Source organism: Centroberyx affinis, unplaced genomic scaffold (genome assembly GCF_046629955.1).
Source record: "Centroberyx affinis isolate AG114_WGS23_722 - 3 ecotype Tasmania unplaced genomic scaffold, CSIRO-AGI_Caff_v1 ptg005952l_1, whole genome shotgun sequence".
NCBI lineage: Eukaryota > Metazoa > Chordata > Actinopteri > Beryciformes > Berycidae > Centroberyx > Centroberyx affinis.
In genome coordinates, this window is record NW_027283025.1 from 45334 (window position 1) to 70114 (window position 24781).

Genomic DNA, 24781 nt, shown 5'->3' on the forward strand with positions numbered 1-24781 from the left:
TGTGATTCTGTTGATTCTAATGCAACATTTTGAGTTTTAGTGTCCCATGATGGTCTCAATGCTGCTTCAGAGGCTTTTCCACCCTGACAAGAATACAATTCTAAGGTAAACACTGAGTACTTGTTGTTTTTGGGGAATGTTTTGGTATGAAAATAGTCAAATTTAAAGATATGGAATATCAGCTCACAGCAGCTTCAATCCTAAAAATATCTGTATCGGCATTGAACCCAACAGTCAAACCCTAGTATCCATGGATGTGTTAAGATTTGTGGTGTCCAATGTGTGTTTTTAATCACAGAGATGTCTTACGTGTATAGAGATGTCAAGCACTGTCGAGAAGATTTATCCAAAGGCTTTGATAACGTGGTTAGAAGAAGGCGTGACAACTTGAGATCCAAAACGTTTCGGTCTGAGCTCTAAACAACACTGATGCAATGTCACTATTCCTCCAATCACAGATGTGAACTGTTTTCTATGCATTTTCCAAAGTTTGATTCATATGTAGATTTCTGGAATTGGAAACAGGAATTTTATGTATAGCCTACTTTACATTATGTCATTTAGCAGACACTTTCGTCCAAAGTGACTTACAATAAGTGCATTTTGTCAACAGTAGTCAAACCAACTGTATATCACAGTCTTCCTCAGATAAGACTTTAATAAGAATTATTTTTGTTAAAAAGTAGGGGGAAGGGGAAGAAGATTGTAACATGATCGGTTAATACAAATGCCTGGCCATGGTAAGCTAAGCATTTAAAGTAGGACTACTGTTAGTTACAGTAAAATTACTTCCTAATATAAGTGTATAAATCAATATTTCAGACATCTAATTTGTTTATTTGAACAAGAATGAAAAATGAATGAGTGGGGGGAAAAAAAAGCAGGAGGGCGAAACCAACAACGGTTTGGACAAAGTGGCTTTTAATAAGACTTTACAAAAGCCTCAAAAACTTCCATGTTGAAACAAATACAGTTATCAACAACAACATCTCTACGGTTTCAGAAATTTAATGAACGTCAAGCATTTCTGCCACACTCACCATTCAAGCAATAAGAACTCGAACCCCATACTGGACCGAAGACTGAAGCCCATTCATTGTCAGTGACATTTGCTTTTGTGGTAACACTTTACTTGAAGTGCATTTATGATGCATTACAAGCAGATTATAACCCCATTAGAAGCACAGATATACAATATAATCAGACAATTATAATCTATTTACCTCAAAGCATTCCACTCCCTACACTTTCTGCAGTGTTTATTATATCCAGCTCTGATTATAATAATTATCATGCACTCACAATGTGCTTATAATGCACTGTTGATCCTTTCTATGGGCGAAATTTCAAATAAAGTGTTACACCAACTTCTACCTTTGTGCAACTGAGAATAGGAGTAGGATATTTGTTGTTATGGCAAATATACAATTTCATCAACAGGCTAGACTGCTATTTTTTGTTAGGTTACTGTTGAAAGTGTCTGGGACTGGCACACAAGCTAGATCAAGACTGGCTGGAGGAGGGAGGAGTTCATCACTTGTTTTGGATTTAGATCACAGCTTAATAATAGTTACAAAGGCTATTAACAAAAATGTCACACAATCCGTTCTCTGCCCTGTAATCACAATAACTACACACACTATTCTGTTAATGCAAGTCGTTTCCCTTTCAGGAGTCTAGACCCGAAATTTCTCCATTCACTTCAAAATCCTTTAAACACCGGTAAGACAACACATGAAAAGCAAATGAAAAGAGTACAGTTTCCTGTAGGCACTTGGGTGTACGGTGTGAAGACGTCTGCTATTCACAAGCAAAACAGAGCTGCTGTCTGTAAGCCATGCCCCCCTCCAAAAAAAAGTGAAATGAAACAAAAAGGAGGGCAGGATAGATGCAGTGTTTAATTTCCCATATCAACAACATCAACTGAGAGCCAGTTGGTGAAAAGAGGCAGATCTTCGCTGCAGGTCGATCTACTCTTCAGTGTTCCTCTTCAAACATCAGCTGTAAAAAAAATAAAGAGGAAGAAACTGAGGGGTGTACGTCGTCTTTTACTCAGCCGCTCTGAAAGAAAAAAGGGAAAAAGGGCAAGGAATCACATTTTTGGATCACAGAGTCTGATGAATCTGGTGTTAGATGCTAATTGAGAAGACAGGTTTCTTCAACTCTTAGTACACAGCGGTGTTAGCAGTGTAAGTAATGTTAGCGTTAAGCATTTTGGAAATCATGCTAACGATATTAATCCATTCATGCTGTAACACCAAGTTTTTGGGAGATTGTCCTGTTAACAGCTAAGTGATGAGAACATAGACACCATTGTCCTGTAGATTCAAAAATATTAAAAATGAATTGGCATTAACTCAATATAGCTGATGTAGCCGGGGTAATTTTTTGAGCCATTTCAGGTGAACGACCACTGTGCAGTGATTTTTAGCTGCACACAGTTAGGGGAAGTAGTCCTGGTTACTTTTACACCAGACTTTGTGTAAATATTACCAATCTCCTATGCAAAACTGCTGCATATCATTAAAGATTACTTATATATTAGATTATTACCATTTAGCTTTAGAGCTGCTACAAGTTCTCGTTTCCTCACTTCTGAGATAATGTTAGTGGCTACTATGACTCTACATAGTGTATGCTAAAGTGTTAGCATGGAGCCTACTATCACTTGACATGGTGTATGCTAAAGTGTTAGCATGGAGCTACTATCACTCTACATAGTGTATGCTAAAGTGTTAGCATGGAGCCTACTATCACTTGACATGGTGTATGCTAAAGTGTTAGCATGGAGCCGACTATCACTTGACATGGTGTATGCTAAAGTGTTAGCATGGAGCTACTATCACTCTACATAGTGTATGCTAAAGTGTTAGCATGGAGCTACTATCACTCTACATAGTGTATGCTAAAGTGTTAGCATGGAGCTACTATCACTCAACATAGTATGGTAATGTATTAGCATGGAGCACCAGAACCATCGATCTACTGAGGACACATGGATGATTTTGGTGTCTTTGTTCTCATCCCTTAGGTTAACAGCTGAGTGGACCAGTCTTCCAAAAGCAATTTGGTTTATTCCTTTAAAGTTGAGGAAAACTGAGTGACACCACTCACCGTTGGCTGTGATGTTAGAGGGCAGCATGCAGAGTTAGCAGGTGAGTAGCAGAGCTTGTTTGAAGATGAGAGAAGTGACCAAGACTGGAATTTAAAAAAACCCCCAAAGAGAAGACAACACTCTCTCCTCCATGACAGTATACCCACCACCACGATTACATATGATGGATATGATGCAGTTTGTTATTGTAGATTTGACCAGTACTACACTGGTTGTCTATGGCAGGCCCTTTCTAAAGTGACTGTTATTGAAGTAATTATCATATCATTGTTATCCTGGGTCTCTGGGTTTATCATTGTTATCTTCAGGAGTTTTTTGTGTCCCATGATGGTCTGAATGCTGTTTCAGAGATTTCCTCCCCATGCCAAAAACAAAATTGTGGGGTAAACACTGAATACTTTTTACATTTTGGGACTTTGGCATGAAAATGGTCAAATTTAAAGATATTGAACATTGGCACAACTATCGGCTATCAGTGGCTTTCATCCAAAAATAACAGTATCAGTATCAGCCTTCAAACCATGTATCGATCAAACTGTAATGATTAGCACTGATGCAAATAATAAGTTATTCCAGGTATTTTCAGAGCTGCAACAGGCAGCTGGTCCTTGGACGGCTGACTCTATGAAATGAAACACTGACACTCTCACAATTACAATGTGACTTGAGCGGAGACAGACATAAAGATACAGAAACTGTTACAGATTGACACTGGGGGAACATGGAACATAATGGGGAGGAGGGGAAATGGTGTGGTGACACTTTACTTGAAATGCACTTTGATGATGCATTACAATCAGATTAAAAACCCATTAGAAGCATACAGTCGTTAAACTTTTCTTACCGTATAATCGTCAGACAAACGTCAATTCAAGTAAAGAGTTACCAATGGAAAAAGGACGGTGACTGAACATTTGGTGGGTAGGTTTATTCACTTTGCAGGTGTTAACAGGTGAAGTGAGCATCATTGGCTTTAAATTGGCTGTATTCCAAGAAGAAAAGACAAAAAAAGGCCTGAAACTTGCCAAATTTCTCCTGGAACATCATCACATTATATCTGCAAAATCACCATTCACATAGATTCAAGTAGACAGAGTCCTAGTTATTGTATTTGTACTGCAGAGGGCACTCAAGTCCAACCAACAGGGATGGTGGTTTTATAGCAGGGCTAAAATAAAATACCAAACCACTGGCCTTGCCACTCCCTGATCAGATACGACAAGCTAGAAATAATACAGAAGACTGCATACCTCAGTAATTCTTTTTTTTTTAAAATGAATGTCTAGTCTGGCAGTGGCTTTGGATCTAAGCAAATATGAGTGGGACTTTGTTATAATAGAGCTGGAGAGAGAAAAAAAATAAAGTATCCAACTGGACTTGCCAATGGAAAGTGGAAAAGAGACTCCAGAGACAGAGCCATTGTGTAACTCACTGTACATTAGAGGAACATCCTGTTATAGTTGGGCTGCTGGAGGCTGTCGTCAAAACACACTTTTAACAATCAGTACAAGACTCTAATTCACTCCTGATGAGACTGTGGTCGGCATGCAGAGCGACAGATATGTGCACACGCAGCTTTTGGCATAAGACTGATACAAATTTTGCCAGGTGGCTCCTAGAATCTGAGCAGCAGTGATAAAAGTCCCACCCATATAATATTAGACATGTGGTACAGGCAAGTGATTTTGGTTGTTGGGAGAGAAAAAATTATGCTCTCCAGTGTTTTTGGTTTAATGTTATTACATTTATTAGTCAGGATTAAAAACAAGAGGTTCACTAGAGTTTGGATCGAGCTCAGGCTGTAAAAACCTGTTATTGCCTTTTAAATTATATCTTAAACTCAACTTTATAGTCTTGCTTTTATGTTATACGTAATGATCTTTTAATTGTCTTTTATGGTTTATGTTTCTTGCCTTGCCTCTCTTTGTATTACCTTGCTTCTGCTGTCGATTTTATAGGTTTGTTTATTTTTTTACTCCTTTTGTAAAGTGCTTTGTAACTGTTTTGAAAAGTTATATACAAACAAAGTTTATTATTATTACCAATTTAATTAAATTCAACTAATTGCATTTTATTTATTTACTTATTTTAAACAGCTTTTCCACAGTGGATTCCCCCTGGCATCAGTGTTAAGATGAAGACTGTGGCCTTTGTCAGTGGGTCCTCAGAGATTCCTTCCAAACAAAAGGCTGGTGGAAGGTCCCTATAGGAGCCTTTGTATTTCCTATATGAATGTCTTATCCCCCCCTAAGCGCACATGACCCACATTGGTTTGGCCTGCGTATACGATTTCCCAGGATCTCAGGCCTCTTTTGTCCTCTCTGGGTGAGACAGAGAGTGCTTGAGGATCCACTTTATAGCCACTGGGAGGCTTAAGCTACAGGATATTGGAGCGATGGAGGACGCGGTGGTTTGGTAGAGGTGGGGGTGGGGGGTGTGTGTGGGGGGGGGGTGTTGGCTCAGATCAAACAGAAGGTGAATAATAAGAGGATAACGCGAGATCTGAAATCATCCGCCATCTGGAGCCGTTCTATACACACACACCACCACCGCTGCCACCATCACCACGCCGCCGCTGTGGCAGCACTAGCTTAACAGCTGGGTGTCGCATTGTAAACAAACATACAGTGTGACCCATTTACCCAGGAGTGAACACCCATAGATGGCTCCGATGGAAGCATGGCAATAAGAGGGTGATTCAAAGTGCGTCTGAAAAGGGTTTAAAAAGGGAAGTGAGGTTGGTGAGGGGGTCAGAGGGAACATGGGTGGACTGGTGAGAGGGGGTCGGCCATTTAGGGCAGCGGTTTTCAATCCTGCTCCTCGGGACTCAGAGTTTCATTCTAGACGTCTAATCAGGGACTAGTTTACACCTGGGGAGACAGGTGAAGGCAGTTGAAGACCTCATGAAATGGCATCTTTACTTCCTTCAAAAGTCTAAACCAATGGAATATCAGTCAGGGAGAGAGAGGCAGTTTGATTTGATGGGAGGGGTGGAGGGGCCGGATTGTTTAAATATCTGTGATCGTTTTATTGGTTGGAATTTATGCCTACTGGTGCAGCATGAGGTCACCATTACAGATACTCTGTTTTCCAGGAAGTCAAAGTAATGGGAGTTCATTTCATGGGGACTTTAATAGCAATTATCTAGCTGGCAGGACAGAAAACCAGCAGTACTCCGGATCCCGAGGAGCAGGATTGAGAACCTCAGATTTAGGGGAATGGCAGGGGACAAAAGGGGGCTGGGTATAAGTGGATGGTCGAGAGGTTATTTAAGAGAAATAGCACCTTACCATATCCTTTCTAACACACTCTCTGCCTGCTGAGGTTGTTTATAGAGAGGTAAAATCAGATGTAAGCTCTATCCTGAAAAGATAAAGACGGAGTGAGAGCTCTTAGGAGCAGCACAGAGTTCCAGAGAGTAAAGACACAAACAACTCGGTATCCCAAGACATTTTTGTTTCCCTGCAGGGTGTTGGCACATACAGTATATCTGCACAGATTGGGTTGACATGCTTGGATATTCCAGTAAACCTGGAATCAAGGGGAGGAACAAGACAGTTGGATGAATGGAAGTTGAGAACATTGAAACTGAAGTAAAACTCTGGGCTGGTGGTGTGCAGCACATGCTGTGCTCATGTGTGCAAACTCAACTGAAAGGCAGGGTATCTACTGCTGTAGGGGTTACTTTTTAGGTGTATATATAGATGGGATGGGTGCAGGCATCATTCATATGGGTCGAGGACAATGTTTATAGCAGCTTAGTGGGAGGGGTGGGACGAGGAACTTGGATGGGGTTCAGCATCCCACTCCGTTCCCCGACGTAAGAAGTATTTATTCGTCTCTGATGTCATTAGGCCCTGACTCACAACTTAAGACTTGAAACAGGAAGGGAAGAAAACTCAACGAAAGACAAAGAGAAGTTTCCTAAAGCGGTCATACATGCCTTTCCTCCCTCCTCTCCCTCCTCTCCCTCCTCTCCCTCCTCTCCCTCTCCTCACAACTCCATGGGAACACAATAAAGCAACACTGCCAAGCCATGGAGATATTTTAGGAGCTTGACTCAGTTCTGGAGTTTAAAAGAAACGAGCCTCCAATCAGGGAGCCTCAGACATCCACTCCCCATGCTGAAAAAATAAAAATAAAAAAAGGGAAAAAAGCCAGACCCAACACTAAACTCTGCCATGTGTCTGTGTGCTGCTGCCCTACCAAGACCCCATACACAAAGGAATTTATTTTTTCCTCACTCGCCCTCTTTCCTCTAACTCAAGTAGAAACCTCTGGCCACCTTCGTGCCCCAGGCTCACTATTAGATAGAGACCCTACTGGTCTGTTACGCAACACCTCACTCTGTTCACTTTAAGTTAAGGCCTCAGGATGTGGTGAGAGAGGGGGAAGACAGAGGCCGCTCTCTATGTAAATCCTCACCAGTCTGCAGACAGACTGACCTGAAGAAACCGGGCAGGAGAATGCTGGTTCAGGAAAACCTGTCTTAGGAACAGGCTGGACTTTGTTTAAAAAGGAAGAATCCACCCTAAAACTCTTTAGCACTGTTGGCTGTTGGAGTTGGATAGCAGGAAATGTTTCCGCGATCTAAAACATCAACGGTAAACGTCATGTTTTGGTGTCAGCCCCTCAGAATCAAAGAGGAGGGCTTCCTTCTAGAGCCGCCATTTTGTACCGACGGTCAACAATCATACAGGGAGAAATCCATTGTAGAAGAGGGAGAGACCAGACTGTTGCGGCCACAATTGTAGACACACCCCAATGTTCACAAACTTGTTGGCTAGTTAGCTATATTTACCTTTGATTGAATGCAACAAGCTTATGCCCGTTGTTGAAAGGCATTCTGGGAAATCAGTAAAGTTCGGCTCCTTATTGAACATCACAGATTGATGATACACAGCAGTGTTAAGAGTATCTGAGGGTGGAATTTTCCTTTAAAATTGAGACAGTTCACACACCAAGTGAAAAATGGCGTCTCAGCTGCATATCATTAACTTGCTGTGGTCTATTCCTGAAACAATAGGTGTGGAGGGAGTCTGAGCAGAGCCCCCCCCCCCCCCCCCCCTTTCCCCTGCAGGATTAGAGGTTTAGCTGTTCTCTCTCAGACCAGCTTGCCTCTCTTATCATGTCAGGTTCCTACATGCCAGGTCAACACGCAAGGATAGAACAAAATAACACGGGACGAGGATGAGGAAGTAGAGAGCAGGTGGTGTAGTGTGTGTGTGTGTGTGTGTGTGTGTGTGTGTGTGTGTGTGTGTGTGTGTGTGTGTTTGCATTAGCATGCAGTCGGAAAACATGTCAAGAGTCATGCTACAGTGACATTTCATTAAAGCAGGTAGGCAAGGCAGGTTGTAGAGGATGGGACTTACCTCTGCTCCTCCTCCATCTCCTCCTTGGTCATCAGCGTCTCAAACTTGCTCTGTTTCTTGCCTGGGGTGAACTTCACTTTATCTTCAGCAGCAGCCACGTCTGAGACAGATGAGATCCAAGTTAGAGGGATGCACCATGTTTTTGCTAGACTGTCCTGTTTGGTCAACTTACCATTTATGTGTTCAGAGCATAGACACCAAAATCATCCATATGTCCCTGGTAGAGCAATGGCTCTGAAGCGCCATGCTAACACTTAAACTATGTTGAGTGATAGCAGGCTCCATGCTAACACTTAAACTATGTTGAGTGATAGCAGGCTACTAGCATTATCTCAAAAGTGGAAAAAAAGAGAACTCTAGCCAATGGTAAGTAGTCTTAAATAATATGTGGCTAGGTCTGACAGCTTTAGTAAAATTTACTTAAAATATAGAAAGAAAAATGAAGAGAACAAGCTCCCACACACTGTCCATTGTACTTTGCTATTAGAGCATCTTTATCAGGAGCTATATGTTTCGGCACAGAGACTTTCATCAGGTTACATTATATCTTATATCACAAAATGTGATATATAAATGACTTGGCTAAAGCTATCCCACCACCTTCACTTCCTATGTAAACAGAGCAAGCAGTCCCAGGTGGTTCAAAACAGTTTACCAATTTTATATCATATTTCATATAAATTTCACCTACTATGTTATTTTACCTTTTGGCCTACTATCACTCAACATAGTTTATGCTAAAGTGTTCGCATGGAGCACCAGAGCTCCACCAAAGCTCTACCAGGCACACCAAAACTTGGTGTCTTCCTTTAATGATACACACATATATGCACACAGAGAAACGCCCAACCACACACACACCTGTTACTGCATCTGTTGTGGTTACACCAGTATCACAGGTTGGAGGGACATAAGGCAGATTGTCTCCCAGTCTTAACAGCGGGTGCTGAGCAGGACAGCCAAGTGCTTTAGTGACTGTGCGCTCTAGATTAAGTATCATCCTCCTAAGGCAGATGGCTGCTCTACTTTTATAACTGCTAAAGTCAATTGATTCAACTGATCGGACACGGATTGACATTACGTTCCTGTCATTGGTGGAAGCAGACTGAGATACCGGTCTTATGTTGCCACTCATTGTGAAGGGAGACAGTGTGCTGATGTAAGCTGTAAGCAACTGGTCCAGACTGGCCACTGGCCATCATTGGTCAACTCCTGTGGTTGAGATTGAATTACACATCTGTGTAAGCAACAGTTGGTTGAAGTATAACTCTACAAAGACTTTATTCATATTCCAGAATAGCTTGATGCTGACAAGTCTAACTTGCGAGGGGTCAGACAGTGAGGTTGTGAGGCAGCGCCTGTTGCAGTGAGGCATTGGTTTAGCTGGCATGGTTGTAGTTTGATAGAAACCAATTTGACTGAGCAATAGTTAATCTCATGGGGCAGAGGATTTTCTGCTTTGAGGAATGAAGAGATTCAGTATATTATTTTCCTGTAAATGTATTCAATTTTAATCATTTTTATTCTACTTCTAAACCCATACAGCCATCATTCCATATCACTCATACACATGCCGTGACAGGCACTAAATACTCTGCGCTGCCCCATATCGATGTGCACTAACGCAGCTCTGCTCTATTGGCTTTTCCTGGAAAGGAGTTATCTGCCTTGCACAGCCACTGGCGTTTGCCTGCTAGAAGCAGCTGTTTTGCTGTTCAGAGATTATGCATGCAGTGTAGAGTAAACAAAGGAAGCCTCCCTCCTACAAAAAATCCAGTAGATATACTGTATAGAATGAGCGATACTGTAGTGTGTAGACACAGAGCTCATGTTTGTCTCAGTGTTCCTGTATTGTCCTGTATCTGGCTCCTGGAAACACTTACAGTAATTAGGACCAAAAAGACCTGAACCACTGAAGGCTAGAGCTAACTGAAAGGTCCTGAATGAAAGACAAATCTGTAGCTGGTTTGAATGGAGCCAGTTCTAGAGAAAGAAGGATAGATTTCCTTCACTGTAATGGAGCATTTGGAGTGAGGAGGCCTCCATGTAGCGTTTCAGGTAATGTTTCTGTTGGCGGCCTGTGGAAGGAGCACTTAGTGTGAGCAGGAGACAGCAGACAGCCACTCTGTAAACACCTCAGGATGGCTCTCAGCGATCAGCACAAAATATGCAGTACATGTTGATGAAAAGCTAAGCTACGTGAGGTTCTGAATTTAGCATACATAAAGGTACAGCACTGAACAAATCCTACCGTTGTGCTGGACGGCCTCTGGTGCAGGTTCAGGGTCCAGCTCCGGCACCGCCTCGACCGCGGGTTCAGGGGCGGACAGACCATCTTCTGTTGATCCAGGGATAAGCTCAGGCAGGGACTGGTCCACAGGGGTTTGGACAGGCTCAACCACAGGCTCTGGAACTGGTTCTGGTTCAGCCACAGAGACTGGGACGGGCTCCTCCACTGGTTCTGGGACTGGTTCAGGCTTGGCCACAGGCTCTGGCTCTGGCTCTGGCTCAGGCACGGCTTCTGGTTCTGGGGCAGATTCTGGTACTGCGACTTCTTCTGAGACAGATTCCGGTACTGAAACTGGTTCTGGTGCAGGTTCCGGTACTGCAGCTGGTTCTGGAACAGGTTCTGGCACTGCAACTGGTTCTGGAGCAGGCTCTGGTACTGAAACTGGTTCTGGTACTGCAGCTGGTTCTGGGACAGGTTCTGGTGCTGAAACTGGTTCTGGGGCAGGCTCTGGTACTACGATGGGTTCTGGTACTGCAACTGGTTCTGGGACATGCTGCAAAGACAAAAGGTTAAAAAAACAGTTAACTTCTATGACGTGTGAAAGTATAATCTGGCCAAATAAATGGCTGCTGAACTGAGCAGGATGTTGTGTTGTAACAGCAGTTTTTCTCATCAGCAATTTGTTGACAAAATGCCTCGACTCCTTTGTTTGTTACGCAGCAGGAGGTAGGATAAGACCTCTTAAGCTTTCTAGGGACAAAGCTCAAGAAATACAAACGTGGATTCATTTAATAATTACTAACAAGAGTGAGAAAAAACCCCTGACCAATAAAGAGATTATTAAATTTGTTTATTACTTTATTACAGTATGTTTTTTTGTCATATCTATTTTCAGATTATCACTAATAATCACTTTGTTATGACCAGTAAATCACAAATCTGTAATTGTGGTCACAAAAGTAGGCTCACATATACTAGCACTTCTAACCTTTACACTGTCATATTTGTATTTGTGCTGTATCATTGGATTACTCTTGTTCATTTGGTGGTTTACATATTCTCGTGTTTATTTGTAACTGAAATTATCTTGTCCTCGTCCTGAAGCGGGAGGTTCACCCACAGGCCCTCTGGGAGACTTAAACCCCTTTGGCACATTTCTTTGTCCTTGCGGTTTCCTTAGTTTTGACAATTAAAGTTTTTTTTAGCAAAAACTCAAACCCAGACTCCACATTACTGTCCACAGATAGATAACCAGACCAGAGAATAAGGCTGAAGGCTGATACTGATGTTTTTGGATTTAAAGTGCTGATAGCTGATGATTTGTGCCGATATTTAATATCTTTAAATTTGATAATTTTAATACCAAAAATCCCCAAAATCATATGTATTAAGTGTTTCCCTCAGAAATGTATTGTTGTCAGGGTGGAAAAGCCTCTGAAAGAACATTTAGACCATAGAACACTAAAACTCTCCACTGAAATCCAGGATGATGATGATGAGAATAAGAGTAAGAAAATCATATTAATGCATGCTTATGTGGAATCAGATCAAAATGTTGCATTAGAATCAATTCAAGTTAAGGGCCATCTACAATAAAAATGCAAACTGCATCATATCCATCATGTCAGAGATGGGTGACACTAATTGGATCATCATTTTTTTTCATAAACACCTGATACATTGGCACACCGATAGTGTCTGTACATGTCGACCACCTACTTGACTCTGTGCTGACTGGACTGCTGCCCTGATAGTGTCGTGTCTTGACAGAGTAACGGCTCTGTGAGTGATGAGTGTCACTCGCAGCTCCCTCTCATGTCCTTGTTAAGGAGCTATATCCTCCCTAGAGCCGCCGCCTGCCACTGACACAGGGACAAATAAAGCCCTCTTCAATGCACCGCCAACCTTTCCTTTCCCTGGCCCTGACAGTTCACACACACACACACACACACACACCTCTTCAGTGACCGACCTCAAGGCCACCGCCATCACTCATCCTGCCCGCTCCTCTCCTCTGTACAGAAGCACCTGTTTGTGCCTTTTGTGAAGTGCTGAGGCTGCACAGATACATTTGAGCTCAGGATCCGGTTTCTCTGAACAGCCTCTATACATTTACATGAACCAAACACGGCATGCTCAACAATCTTATGCAACGTTTGGTGACTGGAAGATTCATCAGAGATTGGAGTTTTAGTTGGGCTATATAAACATTTCTCAGAGGCAGCTCTGCCTCATTGGTTGAGTTAAACCTCAGTGGGCGGAGCCAAAGAAACAGTTTTTCAGAGAGCAAGTTAGCTAACGGGCAAACCTGAATGACAAACTCTGGAACTCTGGTCAAAATATAAATAAAAATAGAAAATGGCAATGATTTATTTTTTCATTCATTCATGACCATGGCATTCATATTAGAAGGTCAGCAGCTAGCTAACAAGCTAACCTAGATAGCTACAGGTATAGACTACTTTTAACTTGGAAGGTCAGCTAGGCTAACTAGCTATCCAAGATAACTTGTTAGGCTAAAGATCAGCCAATAGCAGATGGTAATTTCAGTAGCATGCTTTTTACCATTACATGTCAGGCTTGTCAGTGGAGTTACACTTGCAGTAGCTAGCATTCTATGCTAACTAGCTAGCATAGCTAGCATGGGGAACAACATTTTACATTGTTACATTATATACAGTACATCTCGCAGCCGTTCATGTTTCTTCCCTGGTTTTCCCGGCCTTCACTGTAATGCATGAAGGTCGTCATTATAACCGATGAGCTGTGAATTTACGAGTTTGAATGGAACCAGCATTAATCAGAAAAACTGTGGTTTTTGGCTTCGCCCATTGAAGTTTAACTCAACTTAACCAGTGAGATTATTTCTACCTCCATCTGAGCAGCTCTGCCTTCGAAAAATGTTTGTAGAACTAAAAGTCCAATCTGCTGGTATTTCCCTAAAGAGAAAACCAGAGGAACACTGTGAAGAAGTTTGATCTCCCAAAAGGATTAAGTGTGTCAGCTGCAGAGAGACAACATGTGGAGGAGAGGGCACAGTTAGACACAATATGGTAAGACAACCAAAGGACACAAAGAGACAAACAGGACACAGAGACGAGCAGTCGGAGTACAGAGGGACAGTCTGGGGTTACATTTTGCTCAGGGCTTCACGAGCTGCCAGAGGTCTCCTGTCATTTCGGATCAGATCACATGACTACACAGGGAAACCTCACAGTTTTAAAAGAGAGAGCTCATGCATTTTAGATGCTCCCAAAACCTCACAGGGAACTAAACAGACTAAGAATAAGGGCTGAACCTGTGCCACGAGACAAATTAACTGGAATTATCTGTGCTGATTTTGTGTGTTATTCTTGAAATTCAACTGTACCTGTTGTATTTACTTGTTTGAAATTCAGTTTCTCAATATTCAGTTACAACTGACTCGACAAACAATTTAAAACTGACAAATTTGCAAGCTAACCATTCGAATAATGGACAAGCCACGATTTCAAATAAAACTAATCTTTCAGGCTGTAGCAACGTCTCGGCACTTAAAAAGTAAAAAGCATCAACCACAGGAAACACACTAGTGCTGATACGATTAGATGATTAGTCGATCAACAGAAAATTAAATAATCGATTCGAATTTTGATATTCGATTAATCGTTTCAGTCATTTATTAAGTAAAAATACCAAACACTTGTTGGTTACAGCTTCACAAATATTAAGATTTGCTGCTTTTCTCCATTTCATATCATTATAAAATGAATACTTTGGGGATTTTTGGCTGCTTGTCAGACCAAGTCAGACATTTTAGGAATCACTTTGGGCTGTGGTAACTTGTGGTGGGCATTTGTCATTAGACTAAATGATTAATCAATTAATGAAAAAAACAATCAATAGATTAATCGATAATGAAATTAGTTGCAGCCCTAAAACACACACTTCACTGGACATAATTCAAATTCAGCTGTCTAGTGGCACAAGTTTCAGCCCCTGCCAACGTGAGAGTAGAGACGAAAGTGCTGAAACGTCTTTGTTAGAACATCTGTATCGAGTAGAAACCGGTGTGTGGTATTCAATGACATATCAGAAGAAAAAATAGATGCAAGAACACAAGTAATGTATTCAGAAAAGAGCCACTGAAACAGAGCTGACTGTACTGTAGCTCTGGCACTCCCTGCCCAAACCCCTGTCTGGTCCCATCAGTCAGTACCAGTCCGCCCTGACAGACCGCACATTGCTGGGCGACTCATGACTCACTACAGTGACAACTGGTAGCATCCCGGTAGGTGGAACAGCGGATTCCATCAGGCCCGGCTGTATTAAGCTATTCCTGCCGGGCCTGTCCGGTGCCAGGTCACTTAATCCACACAGCAGCCCTCCCTCACACCCAGGAACTGGAATGGCATCCATTTAGCGGGGAATGCTGCTCCCTTGCTCTGCCCCGAAAATCCTGAGCTATTAAACACCGAAATTATCTGCACACACCGAAGGCTCGACATGCAAATAAAAAAAAATAAAATAAAAAAAGCTGTTCACCTCAGGGTCACGGAGCTAAACGTAGGCTCATTAAATCCTTTACGAGGTAGTAAGATGATACGGATGAACTGTATATATAGCCAACCGGAACAGGAAGGCCCAGCTTTTGCTATTGTCATGCTTCTCACTCCTAAATTGGTCAAATATGTTCCTCTGATGAGTAAGCACTCCATGACATCATCCTGCATGAGGTTTGCCTTTTAGCAATTACAGAGAGCAAGGATATGTTTTCTTTGGGGAATGGACCATCCAACTAGCATTAAAATTTGAAATAAAAAAGGAGAAAAAGCCAGAAGACTTGGAAAAAGGACTGTGAAGCCTTTTACCAACCGCCTGTCTAATGAAGCCCCCATGCACTTCATACAGTCGGTGTGTGAGACCTCTGTCATCCCGGATTAGTACGAGTCAAATGGCCTCCAGGACCTCCATGAGGGCATTTTCTGATACAGATATCCGAATCTGTAACATTATACAGAGTGCTCCAAGCCATTTTATCTCCGTAGTGCGGCACAGAAGGAAGAGCATTAGATCTCTCAGCATGTGGGAACTCTAAATACTCCGGCTGCCCGAGCAACAACAAGACAGAAAAGGTGTTACGCAGATTCCATTTTGAAGACGTGAAGGTGACGGGCCCGAGGCTCGCCATGTGAGAGCCTCGCTGGCTCCGGACAGATCAGCAAGCTGTTAGAGTCCTGAGTAGCGAGGAAGGGAGATGATGGCTGGTGCAGCTGAAAGCACTTGGGAATGACGGTGCATTTCTATCCCCATTAGACTGCATCAAGGTGAATTCAGCGCAGAGTTTCAGATTCCTTTTTAAGGTGCTGTGTGTAGCATTTTTAAAACATCTCTTGGTGTAATTACAGTAAACAAGACGATTGGTAGCCTCCATCTCATGCCAGTGGTTTGTTAGTGCTAGAATCTCTCAAACTTAAGACTGCATTTCCCATCAACCCTGTCACTTCTGGTCACAAAGAGGATGTTGCTACTTGTTTTCTCTTTGGCTTTACTGAGGAGGATAAAACATGCCTGTCTCTCCTTCCCACATCTGCCGTTGCCAGAATCTCTGAAAGCTTTATCTCCGTTTGCTCTGGAAGAACAGCGCCCTCTTCCTGTTTTTGTGCCGTAAAGCAATCTGCCTTTGTGCTGTAAAGCAATGCCACAGATTTCCCGCCCAATTCCAACCCGGTGGCAGTGTGGCACACAATGTAAAATGCCGTGTAGATGCCGTTAGAGGCTGTCAGTCTTCTTGCCAATGGTCTTGTTTGTTTGTGGTAATTATACCCATGTCTCAAAATTAATGTGATAATGATTTATTGATGTTGAATGCTATAGATAGCACCTTTAAAAGATGAAATGTCATATTAAGAATCATTTACAAATCTCTCTTCCTATCAATCAAACACCAGGGGCGTTACCAAGCATTGCTTAAATACTAGGGGTGTAGTGGCCACTTTTCCCATGATGCAGTTCAGAGGGTCCAATGGAGGGAGGGCGAGGGCAGTGGGCCAAGGCATCTGGGGCGGAATAGGCTCTTCTTGTGTCAGCGACCTCCCATCCCTGCCCTGTGTCTCTGTCTAAACACAGACACATTGTTCCCTCTGCCCCCTGCCTTATCTCTGGCTGAGCTTACCAACGCCGCCCCCGTTTATGAATGAAGCAACAAGAGACTTACATTCTGCTCTCTGAGCCAATCGGCCGACAGGGAAAACGTCTGCCAGACCGTCTAGTCTCAAGAAATGTAGGTGTGGAGGTAGCTGCATGGTGTGAAGATGAGTTAGTCATAGTCTCATGGTCTAAATGCAGTTTCAGAGGCTTTTCTATCCTGCAAAGAACACAATTCTGGGGGAAACACTGGAATTGATGCTGCCAACATGTTCAAATTTAAAGATATTAGAAATTGGCACAAAATATTGACCATTGGCAGCTTCAATCCAAAAATGTTGTCATTGGTGTCAGCTTTTAAAAAACAATATTGGCCGATCATTAGACCACTGGAGGTGGAGGGGAAAGTATTATTCTCACATATCATCAGGTCTGGACTTCAGTTAAAATTGTGCAAGAAATGTGTTCCTGTACAGAAGTGCAAAGATTCTGCATAAAGTTACAAGTGAATTAGATACTGTATATATATTCGTAGGTAACAGTTCAGTGTTTTTGCAAGACAAAACACAAGAGCCTTACAACAATATGAAAAGGAGCTCAACCCAACTTCCTCAATGCAAACCAGCATGATGCAGAACAACACATGTACTGTGCTGTGAGCATTAGTCACTCTGTGTCTGTCTTTTAAACGGTCAGTTAAAGGCTCTCTGGTCTTTACAAAGAGCTGCTGTTAGTTAGCTTTCACTGTGGGATTAATGCAACCTTTACAAGTGGAAATTACTCTTGAACACACTCTCACTCTCTCCTGTGTCTCTCTGTTTGGCACTGGCCGCTCTTCCATTCCTGTCTCCTGACTCATCTGGTAAACCATTTGCTATGGAATGCCTCAGCATGGCCAAAAAAGACCAAAAACGCCAGGGTTTCCGCTCACTGGTGAGTTAGAGGCCGGGGCGGGGAGGGAGAGAGAGAGAGATAGCATCAATGTGCCAGTTCCAATGCCAGCCTCTTATCACAGGCAGGGCAAGGCGCCACGGGATGGGGGGGGGGGGGGGGGGGGGGGAATTAGCTGCGATGTTGTGATTTAAAGCCTTTGTTTTCTCACGAGGGGCTGAATGCGATGCCCGGCCAAAGCCTGCGGGCGCTGGGAGTCGGGAGTCGGGAGGGGAGGAGGAGGAGCGGGCAGGAACGTGGCCAGGTCAGGGGGAAATACCAAGAGAGGTAGGTCAGGGAGGAGAGCCGGTCCAATCAGTAAACAGCTCCATGGATTCCATTACAAGCTACTGTTAGGAGTCTGATGAAGTCCCGAGAGACGAGAGGGACGAGGAATGTCTGAGGAGCTTAGGAGCCGTCTTGTAAACACCATACATGTCACACCCACGGCCTCAAGATAGGTTTGGTGATTCATCTTCAGTCGACAACCGACTCTTGGGACGTACGATGCGAACATATACACAGACAGGACGCTTCGCCAGGGTACGAAAATACCTTGATGACCGTCCTAAAAGCGCTTCTGCACTGGACACTGTTCATCCCTGGATACTGGTCGCCCGCATCTCAAAAACAGGCCAGCATGCTCTAGCAGTATCTCTCTCTCTTCTTTCTCCGTGAAACAGATGTGCGCACACACATTTCCATTTATGGAGAGCTGCTGCATCTCCATGAATGATCCAGTAGGTCCATTTGAAAGAATGAAGAGGCAGAGGAAATGTTGGTCAAAGAGGGTTAAAAGCAGGGTAGTGTGCTTCACAAAATGTTTTTTTTTTTTTTTTTTTAACTCTTTTTCCTTGCAGACCTTGAAGCCAAACAAATTAGCAAGTCTTTCATCTCGCTGGCTCGCTTTCATCTTTTAAGCAAAATCGGCACGTGTTTAATTCTGTCCTAATTAATGCATAATTTACATGTCCTCATATACCCCAATTAGATAAACAAAAGACTGCAACGATTTGAATGCATAAATTCGAGCATGGTTACACAAATCCACCTCCCTTTGCCTAAACATTTAGCAAAGACAAGGAAAGTGGACAGAGATGGAGCGTCGGAGGCAGTGAAAAATGTAACTTTAGAGGAAGGTACAACATGTTAAGCACACAAAAGGTCAGGGAGCCAGATTAGGCTCTGGCACCGACAGAGAGCGATGCATGGAGGTGGGGTTAACACCGCCATAAATCTAGACGCTGGAAGCTGGCATGTGACCCACAGCGGGGCATTCCCCTACACATCGGTCTCAGCATGCTATATGAACATACTGTACATAGGTTTTTATTGGCGTCTGGTGCTGAGCTCTGAGCACAGGAGAGACGTTGATCGGCCTGAACGTTGCTCCTGGGGTCCATAAATTATGATCAAGCCCGGCCATTCAGCAGCTGCACCAAAAGAATTTGTGCACGTTTTGCATGTGGACACTCCAGACTCCAGAGGTTTCACCAAAATGGATTTTAAAGCTACTCTAACCAAGATTCTTATGTAAAGATCCAGCCATCTTATCAGTAGAAATCCCAAAGTGGAGCTTCCCATTGCCACTAATTGAGACGCTGCAGATTCAACCCGTTTGCCCAAATTAAATTCTGGTCTCGGGGTATGAAGTGACAAATCAAAACTTTCAGTTACAAAATTCAAGGTCTACTTGTGCTACTGACTTCCCAGTTTGGGTCTTCAGCTCTTGAAAGTGGTTTGTCCAGTAACTGTTTTTGTGAAATGGAGTAATCTGTGTGCGTCTGGGTAACATTATACTGACAAAGTATCGAGTGGATGTGGAAGGACGATGGAGGTTGGCATCTTGTCAACGCAGCAGTGTTAATGTTCGACTGCAGTAAATACACATCTGCAGGGTTTTGATAAAACGCTGGGTCCAGGACACTAGTGAATCTCTCCAGTATCATTTCCCATGCCAAGTGTGCTCGAGAGGCAGATATGCATTTGTCCAGGGAATGATTAGAAAAATGAAGCAGGGCATGGCAAACACAGATATAGAGGCTAAGAAAACTGAGGGAAGAGAAGACTGAGGGAATGAAGGAGAAGGAGAAAGACTAAGGCAGACATCAAACTCCAACGGCTGTTTTGTTCCAAAAGACTGTACGGGTTGAAAAAGACAGAAATCTCAGCACCAGGCCACATAATCCATTGACATTTCAAGGGGATTCGTAGGGTTGTTGATCAATACCAGGGACTCCACCAGGTGCTGAGATTCCTGGCTTTAAAATGCCAATGAGGAAGAAGTCCTTAGGAAGACTTTGTCCTCCGTTTTAGCCCCAAAATCCACAAAATGCACGTTTTATGTGATGGGAGGGGCAGCAGGGGGATTATTTAAAAATAAGTGATAGTGTTATTGGTTGGAGTTGTTATGTAGGCCTACTGGTACACCACAAAACATTTGGAAAGTCAAGCTATTAGGAAAGCCCCGTTTTCCAGGAAGTATAAAAGTCATGGGATTTTTAGAGAAGAATGAGAAAATAACATTTTTGTACATCTTTTGGAATGTATTGTTAAATAGATGCACATTTCTGATATGGAGAATTGGCTAACAAGGTGAAAAAGTAATTTGTCATTTCATTGTGACTGTTCATACTGTATGTTGGCTGGCCAGTCTTCTGTCCCTGCTACAGCCTGCAGCTCAGATGGGCCGACTCCCACTCAGCTCCGTCACAGCAGAACAACACACACTCTGTTTCAGCTCTACTGGCAGGAGAGATACAGTATGCTCCTTCATGAGAGCTTTTATACAGCGTAAAAACTGCAAAAACAACACTGTAAAATACAAATAAAGCACACCCGTTATTGCATGACACAGGCAACTGTGAGTCTACCACCTTAGCCAGTAAATAAAGCCTTTACTTGTCCCGTGTCTGTGTTGCATAATGTAATCGGTGAAGAAGTGGGCGTGACTGAAAAGTTCAGCTCTCAGCTGGTGGCCAGTAACATTGCTCAGGGAAAGATTTATACCCATGAAGGTTTTGTAACAAACACAGCTTCCACTGTGGAAGCATGTGCCTCTGGTAAGAGAAGGCAGAGGTGGTTTATATTAGAGTTAGGACCCATATCGGGCCAATACTAGCCTTTTATTAAATATCAGATATCGAGCGGTCATGTGGTCCGCTGCCGATACGATGGAGGTTCCTCCCAAACCACAGCTGCAGGCAAACTGTCTGGAAAACATGCCTATTTTATTTTCTTTGCACATTTTATTCATTCATAATTGTTCAGTTAAGTTTTTTTGTAAATGAATTCCTCGATTAAAAGGCAGTGATGTTTCCCAGAGTTTCCCTGGTGTGGTAAGGAGCTGCTGAAACCCAAAAGAAACCCTGAAATTCCCTACTGCAGGGTTTCAGTGGAGAGTTTTAGTGTGCCATGATGGTCTAAATGCTGTTTTATATGCTTTCTCCACCCTGACAGGAATCTAATTCTGGGACAAAACACTGAATACTTGTAATATTTTGGCATGAAAATTGTCATATTTAAATAAATACTGATATAAAATAGTGGCTATCGGCAGCTTCAATTCAAAAATATCAATATCAGCTTTCAAAAACCCATATCAATCAGTTTATACACCTCAACCACCAACATCAGCACAACAACCTTTAATTATAAGGACATTAAAAAGGTATCAGTCTGTAAACTCAACACATGAAGCGGATCTGTCTACCTCGCTGTTTATACAGCCTCAATCAGCAGGGTGAAATAACACACAGCAGGCTTCTGACTCACACACACACACACACACACCCCAGCTTCTCAAACATCACATGAACCAGTGTGTGTAGGTGTCACACCCTCTCTCCCATGGGTGGCACTTCCACCTCTCCCTGAAGCACCGGAGTCGGTTTCAGCCATGTGACACCATGTACGCTACATTTATCCATAGGTGTAAATATAGGATATAGGTTCGGCACCAAATATAGAGGAGCACTCGCTGACTTCTCTGCGGCATGCCTCGTGTTACAGCAGCGGTGGGCACATTCTCCAGGCAGAGGGACTTTAAAGGACGCATACGGGGGGGCGAGGTGGAAAAAGGTCAGAAAAAAAAAAAATATAGGGACTTGGAAAGACAAGTTGCAGGTCAACATGCTGAGTAACCTGCGGAGACTAAGTGCCAGAGGTGGAAAGAGCACTAGAGTGTCCTGCTCAAGCACACTGAACAAAAACATAAATGCAACATGTAAAGTTTCATGAGCTAAGATAGAATATCCTGTCATTTTTCCACACACACAAAAAAGCTTATTTCTCTCAAATCTTGTGCACAAATTTGTTTACATCCCTGTTAGTGAGCATTTCTCCTTTGGAATGATTTTACTTATGAACTGTAACAAAGTAAAATTGTTGAATATATATTTTTGTTCAGATAGAAGTAGGCTACTGTTACTTTGCTGATATTTTACTTCAGTAGAAGTAAATGTAGCGGTGAAAAAATCTACTTAAGTAAAAGTAAAAAGTGTCTCATCTAAAATGAACTCAGAGTAAAAGTTCCTGAATTCCTTTTTAGACAAGAGAACGTTGTTAGCTGTGATCTTTTTCATGTGACTAACAGGAGAGAGGACAGAGTTCAAATTGGATTCTTTTAGATTGGAAAATTTGGAAGTTACAAAATAAAGTGCATAAACAAAATAAAGCCAGATTCCTTTTCCAACTGTGAATGGATCCACAGTTTGTGAATTTATGATTGGACAGTTTCTGTTGCTGATGGAGAGACACAAAGTCTGTCCTCTGTTATGGATGTGATTTAAAATGTAGCTCAGTACAAAACTTCAGTAAAAAATCACTTAAGTAGAAGTATTCCAGTAAGTAAAATTACTCCAAAAAGTACAAGTACACGAAAAAAGCTACTCAATTACAGTAACCTGAGTAAATGTAATACTTCCAGCCTGGCTAAGAACATCCAGTCCTGCTCAGTCTGACAGGTGCAGCAGACAGGGAGGAGCTGCTGACTGTCTGTATCACTGATCAGCCTGTTGTCCCGTCGGCCTGCAGGCCTTTAGGTCTCAGTCCCTCAACCCAGAACGCTTCATCAAGGGCCAACATGGCTCCACAGCTGCCTGACATGTCATTCAACCTTCCCTTCCTAACCCGAACCCTTGGAATCAAACAGTTTGCGGGTTTCATAGAAGGTCCATCGGGTAAAATCAACTTTAAGAGATGTTGCAAGAAAAAGAGATGGTGACCACTCCCCATCCCTTAGCACAGTGATTCTCAACCTTTTTCATATCAAGGACCCCTAATTTATTCCACATTAGGGCCACAGACCCCCATTTGATGAGATTTTGTCTCTCGGATCCAAATCTGAGACTATTTTTATTGTCAGATAAGATTTTGTCCAGAATTCCAAGACTATCTGTATTGTAGGTAGAGAGATAACATTGAAACTATGATCAAAACAGTCATTCTTCTACATTCTATATCTGTGTTAACTTCTTGTAAATTAAATAATGGTGAAGTTTAACAATTCATCCATTTTCTGGGGACCCCCTGGAACCTCCTCAAGGACCCCTGGTGGTCCCCGGACAGCACGTTGAGAACCACTGCCTTAGCATAAGCGAGTCCAAAAATTGAATAGTGTAAGTTGTTTTATCATTATAATAGAGAACAAAGCTCGACCTTTTAATAGCCAGAAATCTATTTGGAAGCCATATGTTAGAAAGCCAGTGGTTTTCAAGGACTGATTCACACATGGGAGCACAGGTGAAGGCAATTAACTGCAATTAACAAGCTGTTGGGACAGAAAACAACAAGACCAGGATTGAAATCCAGTTCTGAGCTGACAGAGCTGACTAGAAAATATTAATACTAGCCTCAGTCATTGCCTATATGGATATACTGTCGTCTCCATAAGCAACTATAAGCTGTGGTAAAGTGCCTCTAATAGCCTATCATCTGCCAGCAAAACTTCCAAAACCTGCTTAGATAAATAGACTACAATTCTGGGGACAAAGTGGAGTAATGACAGATAAAATAATAATTGGTGGTAAATTATTAGATGTAGGTCAGAGTAGAGGGGACAGATACAGCGTCCAGTCAGATTTCTGGCAGTTTTTGCTCGACGTTTTCTCTCGACAGTGAAGATCAAACTTGGACTCTCACCTTCACCTGTGTCTCTTGCCGGACTGGAATAATTTGCGGCTCTTCTGCGGCTCCGATCTCCTCCACGACGGGAGTTTCCTTGGGACGGAAGACAACTTCAGGTTCAGCCTTGACTTCGTGATGGGATCCGAATGAAGGGATTTCTTCCTCGTAGGAAACCTTGGGCGGCTGCTGCTGCTGCTTCTTCTTCTTGTTACCTGCCGCCTCGGTCTTCTTGCTCAAAAAGGAGGAGGCGAAATAAATGGCAACCACCGTGAAGAGGATCGCGGGGATGATGACAGCCGGGTCGAGATCCATCTTTTTTTTTGTTATGTTGTGTAAAAGTTAAAATGTATAACGCTTTTTTTCCTGTAAAGTTTGTTTTGTGGTCCGTGTCGCCGCGGCAGAAGTGTGTGTGTGTTGTTCACGGCGCTGTCCCACACACACTGAGCAGCATCCCGCCCGCTCAACACTATCTGATAATACAGCAGACTGGAGAACCGCTGTCAAGCTCAACGGCTGAAGCAAATACGACTTCCGGTTAACACTTCCAAAATAAAGCTTTTGCTAACGGTGAACTTCCGTATCGACAAGGTTTTATTTTTAATAATAATAATGAGTAATAACGATTAAAATAAAGGAGGAATCTGTAGTAAATAAGAGTAAATTTATTGTGTTTTTCCAATAGAGTTGTTGTAGCAACTGATAATATCATAAATGTTGAAATTATGCAGCAATTTGTACTAACTGTAAATCAACTGTATGCTAATAAAACCCCCCTCTGAATTGGTCAAACGTTTAATAAAACCTGTATTCATTAAATTAAATTGACAGAAAATCTAGTAACGTCTTCAAAACTGATATTGAAATGGCCCAGGATTTCAAAAT

General features: G+C 42.6%; 1 protein-coding gene across 3 annotated transcripts; it reads right to left on the bottom strand.

The window, feature by feature from the left end:
* Positions 1-899: 899 nt before the first annotated feature.
* On the bottom strand, positions 900-24353 carry LOC139668008 (protein TsetseEP). Of its 3 annotated transcripts, XM_071547481.1 has the most exons (5): positions 23915-24353; positions 10739-11270; positions 8488-8587; positions 6406-6478; positions 900-2061 (listed from the first exon to the last, which is right to left on the bottom strand). In XM_071547481.1, the coding sequence occupies exons 1-4, from the start codon at positions 24209-24211 to the stop codon at positions 6445-6447; spliced, it is 963 nt and encodes a 320-aa protein (XP_071403582.1). In that variant the 5' UTR covers positions 24212-24353; the 3' UTR covers positions 900-2061; positions 6406-6444. The 3 variants fall into 3 exon arrangements, with proteins under 3 accessions (XP_071403582.1, XP_071403583.1, XP_071403584.1); XM_071547482.1 differs by lacking the exon at positions 6406-6478; XM_071547483.1 differs by lacking the exons at positions 900-2061; positions 6406-6478 and having other exon boundaries at positions 8484-8587.
* Between the last annotated feature and the right edge of the window lie 428 nt (positions 24354-24781).

Coding starts and splice junctions, on each gene's coding strand:
- LOC139668008 (XM_071547481.1), bottom strand. CDS start 24,211: ATGGATCTCGACCCGGCTGTCATCATCCCCGCGATCCTCTTCACGGTG. Junction 11,271..23,914: donor GGCAAGAGACACAGGTGAAG/GTGAGAGTCCAA, acceptor TTGTCTTTGCAG/CATGTCCCAGAACCAGTTGC. Junction 8,588..10,738: donor AGAGGCCGTCCAGCACAACG/GTAGGATTTGTT, acceptor CATCTGTCTCAG/ACGTGGCTGCTGCTGAAGAT.